Here is a 20,993-nt window from a genome sequence, read left to right as displayed (position 1 = left end):
AGCAAATGCACTGCTGCTGAATTGAAATTCATTGAGGATATGGGTGTGTGTGTGGTGTGGCAAAAGTCATTGATGAATTGAGTTGCCCCAAAAAGCAGAAGAATGGGTGGCGAACAGTTGGCGAATTTCATTAAAATCGGCTGTTCCATGGCAAACATTACGCTGGGTTACATTGCAAAGTCTCGTTTTAGTTATTTCATACAAAACGCAAAGAATAAATAAAATTTGCTTGTAATGTGTAAATGTGTCCGCATTACCTGTTCGCCTTTTGTTTTGCTCAAAAATCTTCAGATCTTTGTTTTGTAGTTTTGGCATTTCGTTCGTTCTCCTCATCCACGTTTCTTTTGGCCAAATCTGATGTGCTCTCCATTTGTTCTGACTTTGCTGTTGGTGTTGTTGTTGCTGCTTTCGTTCCTTTTGTTTGTTTTGTACCCTCTCAACAAATTCCATCCTCATAGCTGGAGGCATTTTGGCGTTTGGTTGTATCGGTCGGTCTGTAGTTGGTCGTTGGGATTGTTGCTGTTGCTGTTGTTGTCAGAGAGTTGGTGATAATTTAGATGTTGGCTTCTTGATAGCGGAGAATAACAACAATACACGCAAATCTATCCAAAAGCAACCAATCAGTCAAGCAGGCATGCAATGAGGCGAACAACAGCAACAATAACCAGTGGCCCACACCAACACCACCAACACAACCAAGCAACAGCAAACCTGCCAGCCAGCCAACATCCAACCAACAAATGGTAAACAATCATCCATTCGTTTGAGCGCCAAAAGGTTCAAACATGTTTGGCATCGAACCAGTTGCCGTCACACACAACAATTGAGATGCCACAACAAAAGTGGGCCGGTTCGATGAGTTGTTATCAGTGTCGAGCAGTTTGTCTTAAACCTTCGTGAGTTGTAGTGTTTGCGTTGCGTTGCACGAGGGCAGGATATTCATTCATCAATGGCCATTGCACGTCGCTTGTGAAAGAAATCGGAAAGAAATACGCCTCTCCAAAAAAAGAAGGGTAAGCCAATTTGTTTTAACTAATTGCAGTGGAACAGTGGGTTGTATGCCAAACGACGATAGTTTTCCTACTTTTAATGAGCTTTGGTATTTTTGAAAATATGATCAGTGCAAACAATTGTTAAAAAGTATTGCAGCAAATTTCGATTGCTCTAAGTGAGGATTATTGTTGTTGATAAAAATTATTAAAAAAAAATAAGTTTGGTAGCGAAAGTTTGGAAAGTGTCGATTTTTGTTAAACTAATTTGGATTGATTTTATTAAATCGAATAAAAATTGGGTGGAGTGTTGGGAAATATTTACTCTATATTCCAGGTTAGGGACGAAGAATTAAATATTTTGCAAGAGGAGTATTTAACGTTTTTGAAGATCATGGAAGATTGGCAAAAAGGAAAAGAAGGATCTTTATGTTTTATATAGCAAGATAAATTTTATATGGCGATCGTTTCATCCGGTTACTTCTTCATAGCTTGTCGAATAGCTTCCAATGTAGATTTGTGAACACACTTTTATGTCCTACCAATCTCTGTGAGAGGGACTTATAAGAAATGCATTAAGAAAACTTTTCGCAAAGAGGGAAAATCACAATAAAATTACTTTTCCATGTGAAATATATAAACATTTTAGAAAATTATTTTTTTCCGAAGGGAACCCACACTCCCATCCTGCGTAATTCTCAGCACAGTGGCACAGTTACAGAAAGATCTAATATTTCTACGTATGTTTTGTAACACGGGAATGGAAACCTTATAAACTCACAGAATTAAATCCATACTCCCTGTCTGCCCAAGTATATTTGTATATATTTAAGCAATTGCTCCCTGTCCATTCGTTCTTCCTAAGAAATAAGCCTTTTGTAATTTATAATGATGGCAATATAACTTCCACATATAGCCTCCATCGATATATTTATTGAGAACAGGTGTATATGATATATACGTTCAAAAAAGTCTAAAAGAACACCTATCAAGGCCTGAATATGACTCATATTTTTACCCTTAGCCATATGGCTAGAGAGGCTATATATCATTTGATACGGCCAATACATGCCTAAAAAAGTTTTAGACCCAGGGCTTCTTTGGACCAAAACCGTTTCAGGACATTTGGAATCGATCTAGGGGTGTCCGTCTGCCCTTCTGGCTGCAGCGCACGATGACTCTCGAGGGAGTATCCGATTTAGTCCAAACTTGGTACATCATAATATTATTATCAAACTTAGATCGAGTTCGGAGATGGGCAATAACGGTCCACTCCTTCTGGTACCTCCCCCACAAAAAGTCGAAATTATCAAAAAAAAGTATTTTACTGCACACAAAGAGAAAGGATGATACGATTCTGCTCCAACTTTGCGAATCCTAATATTTTTATCAGTGCTATGTCAGGTGTAAAAAAATTGACAATATTGGTCCACTCTATCAAGTACCTCCCCCCAAAGGGTCCAATTGTCTTCAAATTACACACATTACAACATTGTTATTAACCCAAAGTCAGATGTGAATGTGGAATATACCAGTCCTCTATTTATGGTACCTCCCCCACAAATAGTCAAAATATTGAAAATTCATCAGGCTTATAAAACACGAAATTAACATCCGACTCCATTCAAACTTTGTACATCTCAATATATCCATCAACACAAGATCTGTAACTAAAATGATCGAGATCGGACCATTCCTTCTGTAACCTCACCCTCAAAGGGTCAAAGTTATGAATAATAAAAACTATTATCAAATCCGAAATAAGCATCCAGTTTTCTTAACATTTCACACATCCCATTATTTCTACTAAGACAACATTTTCCGAGAAGATGGAATATATCGGTCCACTCCTTCTAATACCTCCCCCACAAAGTGCCAAAGTTTTGAGTCCATGAAGCTCATAAAATGAAAAATTATCGGATCATTCCATGCAGACTTGGTACATCTCAATATTTCCATCAATACAAGATCTGTTATATAGATGGTAGAGATCGGACTATTTCTTCTGATACCACACCTACATAGGTTTAATATTTAGAAAAACGAAATGCTCAAAGAAACGAAATAAGCATTCAACTCTCTTCAAATTTCACACGTCCCAATAATTTTGCTAACGCGGAATCTATTGTAAATATGACATATATATCTGCAACCCCTTCTGGTACCTTGCCCACAAAAAGTCAAAATTTACAATAAAATAAATTAACTTGCGAAACATTTAGACGATTCTTTACAATTTGCTATATCTAAATATTTCTCTTGACCAGAAATCTGATATGAATATGAAGTTTATCGGAATTTATGATTTCCCATAAAATTGGATATAAGTATTCGATTTCTTTCAAATTTGGCACATACCAATTTTTTTATAGTAAATTATAGGAAGTAGTCGATATAGTAATCTGGAACTTTGTAATGTTTATATAAGTCTTAAGTCAGATACGAATTGATAAATAATGACCTGCTTCGGAGGCTCCCCCATAAATGGTCAACAGTTTGAATAATCATAGCTCAAGGCTGGGGGTATACATCTGAGGGCAAAACAGACTGATACTATTTTACTTGTTTTTCTAAAAGAATTGGTTATAAAACGGCAGGTTTGTGTTTCAGTGGGCAGGAAAGAAACATCCTTTAAGAATGTGGGTCCAAATTGTGGTATAAACCCAATGAAAAGTACCTCCCAATATTCAGCATTCGTATTGGGTAAGGCACAATTTTTAATGGAATTTTATCCGTATTTGAACTCCGCACTAGGTAATACTCTTTCGGCCCAACAATTGTGTACACAGGTCCAGGACCTGGTCTTTCCAATTGCTGAAGGATATTAATTGTTTGGCTACTTTTTATCTGCTTTGATCTGTTCTATTCACTGAGGTAAACAAAAGTAGGTCGTATATCCACCAAAAGCCCAAAATTCCAAATTTTTGAACCTTTTCAATTTGAAATTTTGGTGTTTTAACTAAATTCAACTATTGCACATAATAAAAAAAGTAATTAATTTTAGTTTTTAATTTTTTTGTAACACTTTTATAAAATAAGGGATAAATGAATTTGAAATTCGCGTTCAAGTCGAGGTGACAAATCCCTTATTTTCAACACAAACATAAAGAGTATTACAAGAGTCCTAGGATATTCAAAGAGTCCTCCATCCACTAAAGTGCAAAATTTATATTTTCTTTACAACACTACAAGTTATATATAAATTCAAGACATGTATATATCACATGCATATACATACACTTACCGCTCAAAGACAAAGTGTCATATCTTTCTTTCTTTCTTCGCTTGAAAACGGAACGGAAACTTTCATTCTTGGAATTTTATTGCCTGCAACGAAAACAATGCCTCCGTACTTTGACATGCATGAACTGCAACAAAAACAAGAACAACAACAACAACAACAAATAAGAAAATGTTAATAAATGTATTATGCATAAATGTAGGTACGTAAGTATGTGGCGGATGTGTGTAGTATCTGGACAATATACAATATAACTATAATACAAGAAACCAAACAGAGAGGAAAAAACTGGTCTCCCCCGGGGCAAATTTGCTCAAATATAAAAAAATACTCGAACAAAAAAATATCAACTGTCAGTTTTCAAAAAAACAAAAAAATCTAGCCGCCGGCCATTCGACAACAACATCAACAACAACAAACCCCATTAAAAATTAATTCTCACAAAATGCACAGCAATAAGAACAAGAAGAAGAAGAACGACGACGAATGTACATTGTGGACCGGCCGACCAACCGAACGACCGTCCGATAAAAAACGACATCTCAGAAAAGTTGCAACTCTGAAAATTATGAAGTAAATGTAAAATGTCATGCATTGACAGGTTTCTGGGATGTATTTAAAATATGTTTGACCCCAAACGGCAACAACAACAACATAATCGAGTACTACGTGAACAGCTTCCAAACACACAGAGAAGAATACCAAAAACAACGACACAGCACACGTGAGGTAAATGCAGGGCCAAATGCAGTGGCAGTGCAAAACGAAATCGAATGTTGGGATGAGGCCCTTAGATTTGTTGGAGATTAAAAGAAGATATTGGATGAGGTTATACAGGGTGAGATGAAAAAACTGCAACCAACATCAGACTGCTGTCATTTCGATGCTACTCGTCCGACAGCTGGTTAAATTATTCCAGTGATAGCTCATTATATTGTTCACAAGCGTACAAAAGCATTTTGCTGAGACTTTTCCAGGAAAATAGTTATTCGTGATATAATCCAAGCGTGATTTCTTTATATTTGGCTGGAAAGTCACAAGTGGCTACGGTTAGAGCACTCCAGCATTTTAATGTGAATAAATCATTTGAGTCTTGTACCATCGCTCGTTACCGTGATACTGGTAGCGTAGCTCGACGTCAAGGAAGTGGACGGAAGAAAAGAGCAACATCAGCAGAAATGGTTTGAAAAGTAAAGAAGTGATTTGATCGAAACCCGCGTCGTAGTGGCCGAAAAATGGCTCGTGAGCTGAACATATCGCAATATTCACTTCTGCAAATATTGAAAATGAGCTCGGGGTGAGGTCATTGAAATTCCAAAAAGTGCAAGAACTTACACCGCTTGACCGAAAGTGGTGAACTGCCAAATTTGGTTTTCTCCGATGAGAAAACATTCGTTGTCCAGCAGTTTGTCAACAAAAAAAAAAAAAATATTCGTGTTTACCTGCCAAAGAGGTCAGCTGAAAATGTGCACCTTCGGTTGGCCACCAGAACTCAAGAGCCGGCCATGGTGAGTGTGTGCGACGCCATAACAGCCGATGGTCGCTCCCCGCTCGTTTTAATCGACATCAGAATAAATGCCGAAAATTATCGCGAAAATATTCTGCAGGGTGTATTAAAGCATTGGGTACGCAAACATTTTGGTCGCAGACCTTGTACACTCCACTAGGACTCAGCACCATCGCACTCAGCACGCGTCACCCACGAATGGTTACAAAATGAGGTTACTCACTTTATTTCCAGCGCAAAATGGCCACCATAATCTCCGAATACCAATCCATTTGACTATTGTATCTGGGATATTTTGGAAAGCAAGGTTGGCACTAAAAATTTTCAAAGTGGCGATCACCTCAAACAAGCGCTTCGCCGGGAATGGGCCAAAGTACCGCAGAGCAACATTCAGGCAGCGTGTGACGGTTTCATTGGCCGTTTGAAGGCCATAATTCGTGCCAAAGGTGACCAATTCGAACACATCTAAACTTATTCTAAAATTTGATGGTATTTCCGACATTTTTTGCTTTCATTCAAAAAATTAAAAAAAAGTACAAATTACAGCGTTTGATTTTGTTGCATTTTTTATCTCACGCTACATATATAGCCTCAGAAGGATTACTTCGAGGGGCTGCAAATGGAAATTCTGCGTTAGATGCTGCATATATATATATCTACACATACACTGATGGAAATTTTCCTGGAGTATTTTAAAGCAAAATTAGCAGAAGGGCTCACATAAGGGCACCGAAATTATTCTTGAAATTATTTTTGCAGCGGTGAAAACATAACACATTTTTATGCTTAAAAAATTATAAAAAAAATTATAAGACTTAAGGAATTATTCTACATAAATTTTGTTTTTAAAAGTGGGTATTTCGTTTTGATTCCTACTTTTTAACAGCCCAAGGATGCCTTTCCTGAGTCCAGCCATGCGACTGAATGGCCATTGCAAGTTTTGTGTGAGTTTTCTGTTTAAAGCAGATTAATAACCTTGTCGCTGAGTGATTTTCATTAAAATTCAAGCTGTTGCTAAACACAAAGTCTTTAATAAAATTTTATGAGGCCCTCGGGGCATTTCATATGCATTTGACCCTGTATTTCCCCAGAAAACAAAAAACAAACGCACACACACACACACACACATATATACCGATACATTCATGCAAAATAAAAAGTCATACAAATATATATGTATGTATGTATGTATGTATGTATCTGTGTACAAAAGTATGTAGAAAACGTCAAAGCAACAAAATGTAAACCTTCGTGACTTAAACAAAATATGATTATCAATTTGGCTGGCGGCAATGTTTTCTGTATATTTCTGCATATGAATGCAGAAGAAGGCTGAATTCGTTTCTCTGGTTCTCGTCGCTCGCTCTCTCACACTCTCCGGCCGGTTGTTGATTCTTCCTTTTTTCTTGGGTTGTTGTTTGGCACTGCCGGGCCGGGTGTAAGAACTACAAAAGTTTTCTTTTGGGTCTTCGTCGTCGTCAACATCGCTTTACATAGAGTGTTCTATGATAACGCCAATATCCATACATGTGTGTGTGTGTGGGCCGCAAAGTGTTTGTGTGTATGTGTGTCGGTTTGTTTTCAAATTTCCTTATACTCAATAAAACTCTTCCGAAAAAAGTTGTATTTTTTTTCTACAATGGAAGTATGGTTTTGTTTCTTTTGCATAGCAAACGCATACATCGACACAATGTATGTACACACACACATATGAACGCAACACAAAACCCACACGCACAAATATTTTTATAAATCAACATACCTATACACATACATATGCAGACTTTTGATATAAAGGGCCAAAGGGTATAATTTAAATCTTTAAATAAAATAAATAACAACAGCAACAAACACAAAAACAACAAAAACCGAAACAACATTTGCAAGAACAACAATGATCATCCAAACAAAAACATCCATCCATACATATGCACACACACACACACACGCACACAAGTTGGCATGCGAATTTATACCCCACACACACACAGACACATGCTACACGAGGATTTACAAATTGAGTGAACATATGCATATGTGTGTGAGTGTGACCCACACATAAAACTTGTGTTCGAATATCTCCGCAAAAAGTTAAGGATTATGACGCATAAACAAGACAAAGGATTGACACAAATGGGATTTCAATGCGAAATATCCATTCGAAATGTGTTGAAAATCACATGCCTAATATGTCCTTCAAGAATGTGAAACATATGGCTGACGAAGGGAGTTGTTTTGAAATTGAAGCAGTTGTAAATCAATTGCATTTTTTATGAATAAAGACTGGAAGTAGCTCTATCTAGTGAAAGTAATAGACAAGGTGTTCGTATGGGTACGTGATGTTTGGTACCTCAAGTTTTATTATACCCACTATGTTTTGGGGGGTATTATAAGTTTGATTGGGCCAAAAATTTTGTTACACCTCGAAATATTGGTACCCAACATAGGAAACTACATATGGATCTTTCTATCTCGCCGAGCTGAGTCGATCTAGCTATGTATGTCCCTCCGTCCGCCTGTCCATAATTTGTTATCATGCTACAGGAAGCAATTATGGCCCGATCCCCATGAACTGTAAAATGGAATTGAGATAATCGAAAAATAATTAGGAGTTGAAATGGACGAATAACAGAAAAATTTCCGGATTTTGCTGATGCTCTACCGGCCAAAATAATATAGGAATCGACGCGGGATGGAGTTAGGGTTTAGGGCTGGGCAGAAGCCTACCAATTTGGACTGTTGTCGGAAAGTATTTAGCGGGTAAAATAAACCATAACTTTTGTGTCAAAAACACGAACATTTTCACTAAATCCCGAGTATTTTTAATTCCGGCCAAATCACAAATACATTAAGAGGTCACTTCTGACCATTACAGAGATGCCGATAGCCAGGATATCGGATATATAGCAAGATAGGTATAATATATATGTAAAAGAAATAGATCTTAGTTATTCTGCTTATAAGTCAAGAATCGCTGGACTGATTTTCACAATTCTCATCAAGTCGGAATGGTCTCTTGGCAGAAAGGGATAAAATTTAAGAAAATCGCCTAAGAATTTGCCGATAAAAAATGAATATTTTTTTTAACATTTTTTTTTTTTTCAAATTAGTCAAATTTTTATCACATGCGATTTTTTCAATTTGACTTACAATTTGGATTTGAATATTTCCTAAAGTTTTTCTACACCCCGCAACAATTTGTGTTAGGGTATTACATACAGGTCGCAATTATCGTTCGATCCTCACAAAATTTTGCATAAGCGTAGGGTTTGGGTCAGAATTAAAGCCTATTGTTTTTGAAGATGTACATTTAGGGGTTCAAATGGACCAACAAAAATTAAAATTTTGCAGATTTTACAGTCGCTCTATAGGTCACAATTAAATGCATGAGAAAAGAGAAGAAGTGTAGCATTTTGGATGACAATTGCATTAAATTTACCTGTAAAATGGACCACAACTTTCGTGTGAAATAGTTTTGAATAACTAACAACACGACGGAGTGCTAAAACATTGGGCATATGCCCCCGGTCAGAAACCTAAGGCAGGGCTCTATGACATTATTTCAAAAGAAATCTTCCAAAATAGATTTGGACATAAGAGGGCTTCCAAAATATTGTAGTGTTGTAGGGTATCACATAGTCGACCCTGCACGATTATAGCTTTTGCTTAGTTGGGATTGTCGCCAGAAAAACCTTGTTTTTATAAAAACAACAATAAAGGAATTACGCCTGACCATTTTGCAACAACAAAAAACTATTGTATCCCGAACAAACAAGCCAACACTGTTCTAGAGAAAATTGTCCAGGTTTTCGTACATCCCCCATATAACTGTACCTCTATTAATACCTTTATTTAGTATGTTTATGATTTTACCGACATTATTTACTAGATCTTTTTCAAATTTCGTACTTGAAGTTCGTAATGGGTACTACAGCCTATGACAGAAAATTGCATATGCAGGTCCATGTCTTTGTATAGCCCCCATATAACAGTACCTCCCTATATTCGGAATTTTGTTGATTTCAGCGATACTATTCACCGGAATTTTTCAAATTCTATGACAGAAAATTGTCTATGCAGGTCCAGATCTTAGTTTAACCCCTAAATATCGGTACCTCCCTATATTCGGCGTTTTGATGATTTTTGCTATTTAATTCTCCGGAATTGTTTCTAATTTCGTATTTGCACTTCGATATGGGTACTACAGCCTGTGACAGAAAATTGCCCATTGTAACCATTCACATCTACCAGCCATCTCCAATTTGACAATTGCCAATTAAATTACTTTTTTTGTCCTCCTTCCGTCTCGTGGATCTATTCCTGTACGCCAGCTAATGAACTTTCTCAATTTAGGCAAAGTAAGAGACCATGGAAATAAAAAACCCAACAACTTAATGAGTTACACTTCTTCGCCGCCATAATCAAGTTGAATTTCTTTTAATGACGTTGTCACCAATCTAACCACATAATGTGCCCGATTTCCTGCCAACAGTTTCTTGGTGAATGCCCGCTCCCAGATGGAAGCTGAAACAACGGACATTTGTAAAACCACAACAACAGGTTGATTGACAGTTATGTGAGCGAACTAACTGCAGCCTGCCAGCGAACAAGGCAGCCAGCTAGCCAGGCCCAGTACAAGAACGGGCTGCAATTTGTGGACGTCCAACATCCGTTCTGCATAAAAAAGTAATCTACATTTAATTATTATCGTTAATATTAGTAATTGTGAGTAATTTCTATAAAACAATTTAAATGTTGGGGCAACGTTGGTACGTCTGTCTCGACGGCACTCATTTGGCATGACGTTTCAGTTGGCTCGACATTGAGCCAACTATCTACCGAACGCTGCGCCATGACATCAGTGGTGAGCGGTGGCAGCTTGCACAGACTGAACTGGCGCAAGGCAGGCGCAGCAAACCAAGAAATGCTGTTAAATTGCCAACGGCGATATTTATGTTGCTGTTGCCAGTTTGGGCAGCTACACCACACCGCTGATGCTGTTGCTATTGCTGTCGGTGCTGTTATGTTACCTGTGGCACATTTACTTCCTCCCCGCTGTTTTTTGTTGTGAACATTTCTTTTCCTAGCAGCTCCACATCACGCTGCTCACACTCACCTACTCGCCCAGCCTGTGCCAGTGAGCCAGCTGGTTCACCTCTCCAACTAAGCAATTTTTATAAAATGTTGTATTTTTTCAATGTTGTTGCAGCGATAGAGGCGGCAACATCTGCGGCATTATCATTCTTGTTTCTGTTGTTCTTGTTGTTGTTGCTGCTGCTGGTATTGTTGATGATGATGCCATACAGTCACCCAATACAGCTACTGTTGTTTATAATGACAATGATTATGAAGAAAATAATTAAAAGCCTCCAGCAGAACAGAAAAAAAAAATACTTTTTTAGTATTTTAGATATACTCGTTGAATAGATGGATGGATGGTTGGTTGGCTGGCTGGCTGGTTGAACAGTTGGTTGGATGGATGGATGTATTCTTTACTTTTTACAAAGAGAGTAATGTTCGAGACTCGCCCAGAGCCATGATAGTGATGAGCAATTCGTTGACTAAAAATAAAGGGGTTATCAATGAACGGGACAGTGGACGAAGGGCAGAAGAGGTAATCGGATGTAATTGTTGACGCAAAGGCTGGAATTACTGGCATATTTAGCGTGGACTATCTATCATAGGGGGTTAACAGTTATCCGGTAATATACCATTGGAACTTTAAACGTTGGTCAGATTTAGAATGTTTCTTCCGAGAGAAGTACACAAATCTTTATTAATAAAAGATTAAAGTAATTTACAGACTGACTAAAGGATTCATGAACGCCCAGACCAAATGGCCGAAGCTAGAATATTGAAATTTTGGGTGAGGGTCACTCTTGGTCCGAAGGGGTCTTGTAAGACTGGGTTTATGGAAATTCGTAGTAGAAGAATACAAAAAGTATTAAAAGGTACTAAATATGGTAACCTTTGTATTTGAGGAAGCAGTAGAACTCCTAAATTTGGAATAAGGGTCACTGATGGAGTGCATGATACGAAAAGACCTTTTGGTACCTGTTAATGTCAATACCGTGGGTGAAAGGAAAATATCCTAACTTCTGGCATCTCAGGTTTTCCTGATTCCTTTTCAGTGATTTTCCTCACAAACACTTTGACATTGCCGCTTACTTATCCGTATATGTATGCGTTCTGCTTTCATTTTCGAAACATGTCGTCTGTGCTTTCACGGACTTTTTCTTTTTCTCCTTTTACTTACTTACAATTCAACCATTGTTACAAGCGGTAAGAATTCGTTTCAACAAACCTAAAAATTTTCTTTCAATAAAGGATATTTCTATTGTTTAATTCAAAACTCTAATCCTTTTGTGTTTTTATTCCATTCTTTTTTTTTCCTATACATCCTGAAATCCATCTGGGAGAAATATTGTTTTTCCACCAATATTTCTTTGGTTCGGTTTCTAAGCGCCTTCATTTTCTACAGGAAAATTACCGACGAATCCCTGGTATTTTCATTTGGTCCTCACGATCCGGATAAGCTTAAGCCGAAATTTCTGTTCCAGTTTGGATTAACAACTTTACTTATATTTCCTTTTTCATCAAACTTGAGGTAAGTTTGTGCTTTCGTTCCTTTAATTATAAAAGTGCAAATTTTTCCTAAAATAAAAAGTGCATTTGCCGTCGGCAAAACATCATTCTTTTTCAATACGCGTTTTGGTGGAAGAGTGTCCGCGACAATTCAATATTTAAGAGAACAGTGCATTTGAATTTCATTTAAGGAATAACTCCTCTTAAAACTTCATTTCGAATTAAGAGCATTATTTGAGTTATTTACATTATTCTTTCGATCAACGCTACACAAATTTAAAGTTTGCGCTTAATTGTATTTGTGATCATTTTGTGCTTTAAAATCAAGTGACAACAACAATTCATTTTTCTTCGTATTCTCATTGTTTTCATTGCTGCTGTGTTTGGTGATGTTGCATTGAGTGATTGTTGTTGTTTTCTTTCGCTCTCCCTATCCCATCTCATCCATATGTGCATAGGGTTCACCAATTCGAAAGTCGACCTTTAGTACTTCTTAGTATTGAACTAAATATAGGGGTCTCCAATTCGTTTTTCGTATCCGTTGAACCGACTAGTAACCGGTTCCATTCATTGAATATTTTTATTTTTCTTTCTTCATCAATAATAATTCGTTTTTAAATATTTCTTGCGAAAATAATTATATTAATTTTTAGAAAAATAATAATTAAATTTCAAGTATATATATATTTTTTTTTATCATAATAAATATTTTTTCTATATATATATTTCTTGGAAATAAATATATCTGTTGAAAGTAAATATTAATAAACAATTTCCTTTTTTTTTTGAATACCAGTCGTTGAATAATTTAGAGGATTTAACCCTAAAATTACGTTTTTTGCTTCATTCTATCGTTTTTGAACATTTTTCGAGGTTTGTTTTTGGTTTTTTTTTTTTTTTTGATAATAAATTTGATATTTCCAGAAAAGTTTCAATTTATTTAATTCGGGTTTGCGATTTTGATTTTTCTATTTGATTCGCAATTGTTCATTTCAAAAATTTTCTTCCTTTTCTGATTCTAAGTAACTTATTCCAAAATGTCTCTCGACTCATTCATTCGTCTTGCCGATACCATCGTAGGATTTGACTCGGATATTAGTGATAATCTCCTTCCAGTCAACTCCATTCATTCTGTCAATGTCCACATTGAAGAAATAAAGTCCATATGGGTCAAAATTAAGTCCGAGTATGATATATACATCCGAGATCGTGAATCCGAGGGCAATGGAGACGAAGAGTCGGGTGATGAAGACACAGCTTCTGAACTAGAGACAATTCGGGCTAAGTACAAGACGACGTACCTAACTTACTGTAAGTGTATATCCCAGTTGTCTCAGATATCCGAGGAACTACAATCGGCTTCAATTCCAAAGGAGTCTCCCGTGGCTCCCAGTCCAGTTCCTACATCCAATCCTGAGCAGGTGAACGCAGGATATTCTTTCAATTTACCGCCATGTGATACAGAGGTCTTCTCCGGGGATTATATGTCATGGCCCACATTCCGAGACATGTTTACGGCTGTGTACATAAAAAATCCTCGCCTCAGTCCAGTTGAGAAATTATTTCATTTAGTTCACAAGACCAAAGGCGAAGCAAAAGAGATAGTTCAGAAGAGTCCTCTTACTAATAGTGGTTTCAGCCAAGCGTGGTCCAGCCTGTGCGATCGCTACGAAAATAAGCGAATTCTCGTAAATGGCCAGCTTAAAGTTTTATTCAACCTTTCTTCCGTTCCTTCTGAATCTGCTCAGAGTTTAAAACGCCTCCAAAGAGACATTAATTCATGCATCTCTGTTCTCGAGACCTACGATATTGACGTGGCTAGCTGGGATCCCATTTTTGTCTATCTCTGTTCTAATCGTCTACCTGATTCCACACTTACTCTTTGGGAGCATACCCTCTCGGACAAGTCCAGTATTCCACGGTGGGCGGAATTGGACACATTCCTAACAAATAGATATCGCACTCTAGAGTCTGTTTCAGAGATGCGAAAAGGTGTTTCAGGTTCAAGCCAAAAGGAAGGTTCGTCCGATATAAAGTCCAAAGCTTCCAAAAAGTTTAGTTCGTTCCAAAGTAAGGTCTCTGATCCCAAATGTCCGTTGTGTCCAAACGAGGCTCACATAATTCGCAAATGTCCGAAGTTTTTAAAAATGAATTATGATGCGCGCATTTCTGAGATCAAACGGCAAGGACTGTGTCTCAACTGCTTTTCAAAAACGCATTCCGTGAAAAATTGTCCTAGCAAACATAGTTGCTATACATGCAATAAGCGCCATAATACTCTTCTGCATAGAAACTCTGTTCATTCTTCTTCCTCCTCAGCACCATCTACATCTAGCCCTGCTCCAAATTCAAACCTCAATCCCAGCTCCGCTCCATTTTCACATTCCGGATTACAGTCCACTAGTAGCGGAGTGGGGACTGTACAAAATTATTTTTCTGCTAGTGTTCAGGGGGTATTGCTAGGTACGGCGATGGTACAAATTGTTCATAATGGTGTGACATATTCGGCTCGGGCGCTCTTCGATTCTGGTTCCGAGGGAACTTTTATTTCAGAATCATTGTTTAATAAACTTAAATTGCCTCATAAGCGCACGAGAGCTCAAATTTCAGGTTTGAATGATTCTAATTCTGCCAGCGTACGTAAACAGTGCTCTTTCATTCTTTCTTCGCAATTTGACCACAACTTTGAATTAACAATTACTGCCTTCGTAATTCCTAAACTTTCGGGGAATCTGCCAAGTCATTCTATTCCGACTGCTTCGTTCAAAGATCTTCCAAATATTTCATTGGCTGACCCTAACTTCTACAAGAGCTCACAAGTTGACCTACTTTTTGGCAGCGATGTGCTGCCAGCCCTAATGCTTTCTAATTCAAGATCAGGTATATGCGGCTCCCTTCTGGCCCAAGAGACAGTCTTCGGATGGATCTTGACGGGCCCCATAGGTAAGGATTCGTCCAGGGTCGTCAACATAATCTCTAATTTTTGCGAAATCTCGTTGCATAAAGAGATTTCACGCTTTTGGGAGGTGGAGAATCTTCCAAGGAAGAACTTCTTGTCCCCACCCGATAAATTTTGCGAAGATCTTTTCAAATCAACTACGACAAGAACTACTGACGGTAAATACATGGTTCGTTTGCCTTTTAAGGAGACTAATTTTAATGGCGAAGGTTTAGGACATTCCAGGTCCAGTGCTATGGCTCAGTTCTATAGGAACGAAGCTCGACTCTTGCGTACTCCCGAGTTAAAGAAGGAATATGATCGAGTCGTTCGGGAATACTGTGATCTAGGCCATATGCGCTGTATTCCCCATTCTAACGTTTCATCCGGTCCTAGTTATTATTTACCTCACCATGCCGTCATCAAACCTGAGAGCGTATCTACAAAGGTCCGGGTAGTATTTAATGCCTCCTCTCCTACTTCCAGCGGGTTAAGTCTCAATGATATTCTACATACGGGTCCAATTTTGCAATCAGACCTAACCTTGTTAATTTTGAGGTGGAGATTCTTTCGCTTCGTTTTCAATGCCGACATTGAGAAAATGTATAGGCAAATACTAATTCATCCAGATCATGCTAAGTTCCAGATGATCTTATATCGTTCAAGCCCGGATGAGGAAATTCAAGACTTTCAATTACAGACAGTGACATTTGGGGTCAATTCCGCACCTTATCTGGCGATACGAGTACTGCACCAGTTAGCTGAGGATGTTCGTTCAGAACTTCCTAGAGCTAGCGACATTCTTCGCAATTTCATGTACGTTGACGATGTACTCGGTGGGGCTCATTCTATTACTTTAGCCCTACGTTCTATTCAGGAGTTGCAATCAGCTTTGAAGTCCGCTGGATTTTCTTTGCGAAAGTGGACATCCAATTTGAAGACAATTCTGGCCGATATTCCGCCTGAGCATCTCCTTCGACAGGACTTTCTTGAGTTCGAAGAAAGTAGTACGGCCAAAATGTTAGGCATACGATGGGATGCCCATTCAGATTCTTTCTTTTTCACTGCCAAACCATTTTCTAATCCGTCCACATATACCAAACGTGTACTTCTGTCGCATATAGCAAAATTGTCCGATCCAGCAGGTTGGTTATCCCCATGTGTGGTTTTGGCAAAAATTATGATGCAGAAGATTTGGGCCTCTGGTATCGGATGGGATGATTTATTGTCTCAAGATATTGTTTCCGATTGGTTGCAATTCCAAAATGATTTTCCGTCCATTGATAAAATTCGAATTCCGCGCTGGATAGATTTCACGCCTACAAGCAATATTCAATTTCATGGCTTCTGTGACGCGTCAGAGAGCGCGTATGCAGCGGCCTTGTACATTCGTATATCCTCTGGCGCATCTATTTCCACGCACCTCCTATATTCCAAGACAAAAGTAGCTCCATTAAAAACCCTGTCCATTCCAAGACTTGAGTTATGTGGTGCTGTCCTCCTAGCTGAGATGATCGATAGCATTCTTCCGTCTTTGGATGTCCCGTCCTATTCCATATACTGCTGGACGGACTCCACAATTGTTCTTTCGTGGTTGGCTAAACCACCTTGCTTCTGGAAAACATTCGTGGCAAATAGAGTTTCCAACATTACTCAAATTGTTGATTCATCCAAATGGCGTCATGTTTCTTCTGAGACAAATCCAGCAGACCTGGCAAGCAGAGGCGTTTTCCCGTCAGACCTTGTCGGTAATGACTTATGGTGGCGGGGACCTCATTGGCTGCGCGAAACATCGAGCACGTGGTGTGCAACCGCTATTTCAATTTCGGACACAAGTCTTGAAAAGAGGTCCATTCAAGTCAACTTTGCCTATTTTTCTGATTTCCAAGACGTCTTAGAAAGGTTTTCATGCTTCAGTAAAGCTCTTCGTGCCCTCGCTCTGGTTTATAGATTCATATCTCGCACGCATCATGGATTTCGTACTAATTCCGTTCACGTATCGGGCCCTTTGACTAGCAATGAGCTGAATCTAGTGAGAAATCGTTGGATTCAGTTGTGCCAAAAGGCTTTCTATCCAAATGAATACAACGCACTATCCGCCAAACGTCAAATTCTTGCTTCCAGTTGTATCGGTAATTTAAATCCTTTCCTAGATGCTGACGGAATAATTCGTTCATGTGGCCGCCTTTCATCCTCTGCTGGCCTATCTTATAATGAAAAACATCCAATCATTCTTCCATCCAATTGCCATTTCTCAAAATTGCTGGTTTCTTTCGTACATTCTGTTACTCTTCATGGTGGTAACCAGCTAGTTCTGCGAGTAATTCGGTCTCAATATTGGATTCCCAAGGTGAAAAATCTCATCAAGGTCACTATTAACAAGTGTAAAGTTTGCATCCTTTACAAGAAACGTTGTCAAAAGCAACTAATGGCTGCCCTTCCTCCAGAAAGGACCGAGCTTTCTCGCCCATTCGCACGAACTGGTCTAGATTTCGCTGGACCATTCGATTTAAAAACATATAATGGTCGGTCCTGTCGTATCACTAAAGGATACGTATGCGTTTTCGTTTGTTTCGCAACGAAGGCTATCCATTTAGAACTCACTTCGGATCTTTCCACATCCACGTTTCTTTCAGCGTTTCATCGCTTTGTTTCACGCAGAGGTTGCCCGTTGCATTTGTATTCCGACAATGGGACAACATTCGTAGGGGCTTCGAAGATCTTAGCCCGAAACTTCCTGCAAGCCTCTCGCGACGGAGTCACCGCCTATTATGCTCTACAAGGACTAACTTGGCATTTTATACCTCCGGGTGCTCCCCATATGGGTGGATTGTGGGAAGCCGGAGTTAAGAGCTTCCACTTTGTTGTCCCGCATAGAAGCTTGCCTTAATTCCAGGCCATTGTCACCCATTTCGCAAGATCCTTCTGACTTTGCTGCCTTAACTCCCGGGCATTTCCTTATTGGGACTCCTATCCTGGTTCCCGTCGACCCTCAAATTGATACTTCTTCCACTTCCATTCTCAATCGTTGGGAAAAGTTGAAGGCCATTCACCAGACTTTCTGTTCACGATGGAAAAACGAATACTTGCGTGAGCTTCAGAAACGCAATAAATGGCAAACTTCCGAACCTAACGTCACCGTCGATTCTTTAGTAGCTGTCTTTGAGGACAATCTTCCACCGAACGCGTGGCGTCTAGGACGCATTTCGAAAGTATATCTGGGTTCAGACGGACGTGTACGAGTCGCGGATATAATTACCCAACGGGGAACTATAACCCGGCCAGTCACGAAACTCGTCTTATTATCCGCCCAAAACTAATACTTTCTTCCATCCAATATGTTCCTGATTTTTAATCTGTAACATTTCGCTACATTCGTTCCTTCTACGCCAAGTAGAACACAATGTCCAACAGATCGCCATCCCGTGCACGATCAGTAATTCGTTCCAGCGTGGAGAAGCAGCGTCCGGCATATTCTTGCCATGTATGTAAAAGTCGCCATCCGTTACGCCTCTGCAGAAAATTTCTCGGAATGAGCATCTCGGGTCGTGTCAGCGCTGTCGAGAAATACAAATACTGCAGGAACTGTCTTGCACATGAACATTCTCACGGCAGTTGCTTCTCATCGCAGGGTTGCAAGAAGTGCCACAAGCGGCACCATACGTTGCTCCACTCGTCGGCTGAACGTACCCAACGTCAGCGACGCCCTCAAACCGAAGATCGCTCCCAACCCGAAGGTCGTTCCCAATCCGAAGGCCGTTCTTGCCCCGAAGTTACGCCATCGACTTCCCGAAGCATTTCCCACCAGACGCTCTCCTCGTTTATGCGCCAAAACACTGTCGTCTTAGTTCCCACAATAGTCGTATATATATCGGATGGAAAGATACAATCGACAGCGAGATGCCTCCTAGATTCTGGATCTACTATCAGCAGAATATCGAAGCGGTTTACCGACTCTATAAAGCTGACCACGCTCACTTTGGACCCAGAGTCATTATGTCCTTTGACTTTAACTTCGAGGTTCGATGCCGAGCGGCATATCGACGTCATGCTAAGAGTGAATAGTCGCATGAACCTCAAAACGCCTTCTAAAAATCTGCCCGCCGACGTCAAGGAGAATTTTATCAACTTATGTTTGGCAGATTCAAACTTCTTTGAGCGATCCACAGTCGACATTATCATTGGTGCCGACATCTATACAAAGATAGTTTTCGACGGTTCGATCACGAGGCCCGGACTGCCAACAGCCCTCAACACCATATTTGGCTGGGCAATTTATGGACCACATTTGTTCTAGCCGATATTTCTGTCCTGAAGTAAAAATTTGTTGATAACATAAAATATTTTGTTCTATTCTGAAGTAAAGTAATGAATTCCGATGAAAATTTTGCACTATTTTGTATTTATTTTTATTCTTGCGAACGAAACACAAACTTTCCTTTTCAGCTACCATTCAGATTACGTTGTAATCCGGAAAAGTACACACGACATGAACTTGTCCTCATTTCTTTCATTGCAGTGTAACTGCAAGGTGGGCGGCGATGTTAATGTCAATACCGTGGGTGAAAGGAAAATATCCTAACTTCTGGCATCTCAGGTTTTCCTGATTCCTTTTCAGTGATTTTCCTCACAAACACTTTGACATTGCCGCTTACTTATCCGTATATGTATGCGTTCTGCTTTCATTTTCGAAACATGTCGTCTGTGCTTTCACGGACTTTTTCTTTTTCTCCTTTTACTTACTTACAATTCAACCATTGTTACAAGCGGTAAGAATTCGTTTCAACAAACCTAAAAATTTTCTTTCAATAAAGGATATTTCTATTGTTTAATTCAAAACTCTAATCCTTTTGTGTTTTTATTCCATTCTTTTTTTTTCCTATACATCCTGAAATCCATCTGGGAGAAATATTGTTTTTCCACCAATATTTCTTTGGTTCGGTTTCTAAGCGCCTTCATTTTCTACAGGAAAATTACCGACGAATCCCTGGTATTTTCAGTACCATTTCGTATTATGTGAACGGTTAGAGCTAAAAACGAATGGGAATGGGAATCAAGGTTGAGGAATCAATGTAAGGAAGTAGTTTTGGAAGTGTGTATTCACGTATACTAAAAGTACTAAACGTTACTAAATTTAGTACAGTTTGAATTTGGAGTAACGGATGGAGCTGGAATCCTAAAAATTGAAATTAAGATTACTGAAGTTTAGGATTGGGATATGGAGGTAGTTTTCGAATTTTTTACTTATTTGCACGAAAAGTACTAAATTGTACTAAATTCGCTATAACTTAGGTTTGGGTGAACCGATAGATGTGGAATTCTGAAATTTAGAAATAAAATTACTATTGCATTCTAGGACTGAGGATTGAAGATAGTTTTTGAAATATGTACTTATGTGTACTAAATTTGGTAAATTTATATATGGATAAACCGAAATACGATACTTGAAATGAGAGTCACTGATGAAATGCAGGATAGAAGTACCAAAGGGTTTTCGGAAATTCAAAATATAAGTTTGCGAAAAGTTCTGAAATGTTACTAAACCTCTAAAATCGTACCATTCGGTATTGTTTGAAGGAATAGAGCCAATAACTTCATACTTCGTATGATAATGAAGGTTGGAAAGTTAGTTTTATACATGAAGTTGGTTGTGGAAATGTATTACTACAAATGCACAAAAGGTACTTAATAGTACTATATTTGGTACAATTTGGTTGTTTCCTATACGGTGTC

General features: G+C 38.7%; 2 protein-coding genes across 3 annotated transcripts in view; both read left to right on the top strand.

Moving 5' to 3' along the window:
- Window positions 1-883: 883 nt before the first annotated feature.
- Window positions 884-20,993, top strand: part of LOC101901063 (BTB/POZ domain-containing protein Tiwaz) — a 65,862-nt gene continuing 45,752 nt past the window's right edge. The window contains exon 1 of one of the 2 annotated variants that reach the window (XM_011297825.3): window positions 884-1,013. The gene's annotated coding sequence lies outside the window, so the exon portion shown is untranslated. The remainder of the gene's footprint in view (window positions 1,014-20,993) is intronic. The other variant, XM_020039844.2, reaches the window with a different exon arrangement.
- Window positions 12,112-19,859, top strand: LOC131806611 (uncharacterized). Its single transcript, XM_059130996.1, has 2 exons — window positions 12,112-12,344; window positions 18,658-19,859. Exon 2 carries the CDS (start codon window positions 18,664-18,666, stop codon window positions 19,555-19,557), a length of 894 nt encoding a protein of 297 aa, XP_058986979.1. The 5' UTR covers window positions 12,112-12,344; window positions 18,658-18,663; the 3' UTR covers window positions 19,558-19,859.

The sequence above is a fragment of the Musca domestica genome, unplaced genomic scaffold (assembly GCF_030504385.1).
Source record: "Musca domestica strain aabys unplaced genomic scaffold, Musca_domestica.polishedcontigs.V.1.1 8, whole genome shotgun sequence".
Lineage (NCBI taxonomy): Eukaryota > Metazoa > Arthropoda > Insecta > Diptera > Muscidae > Musca > Musca domestica.
This window is presented reverse-complemented; position numbering and strand designations above follow the sequence as displayed.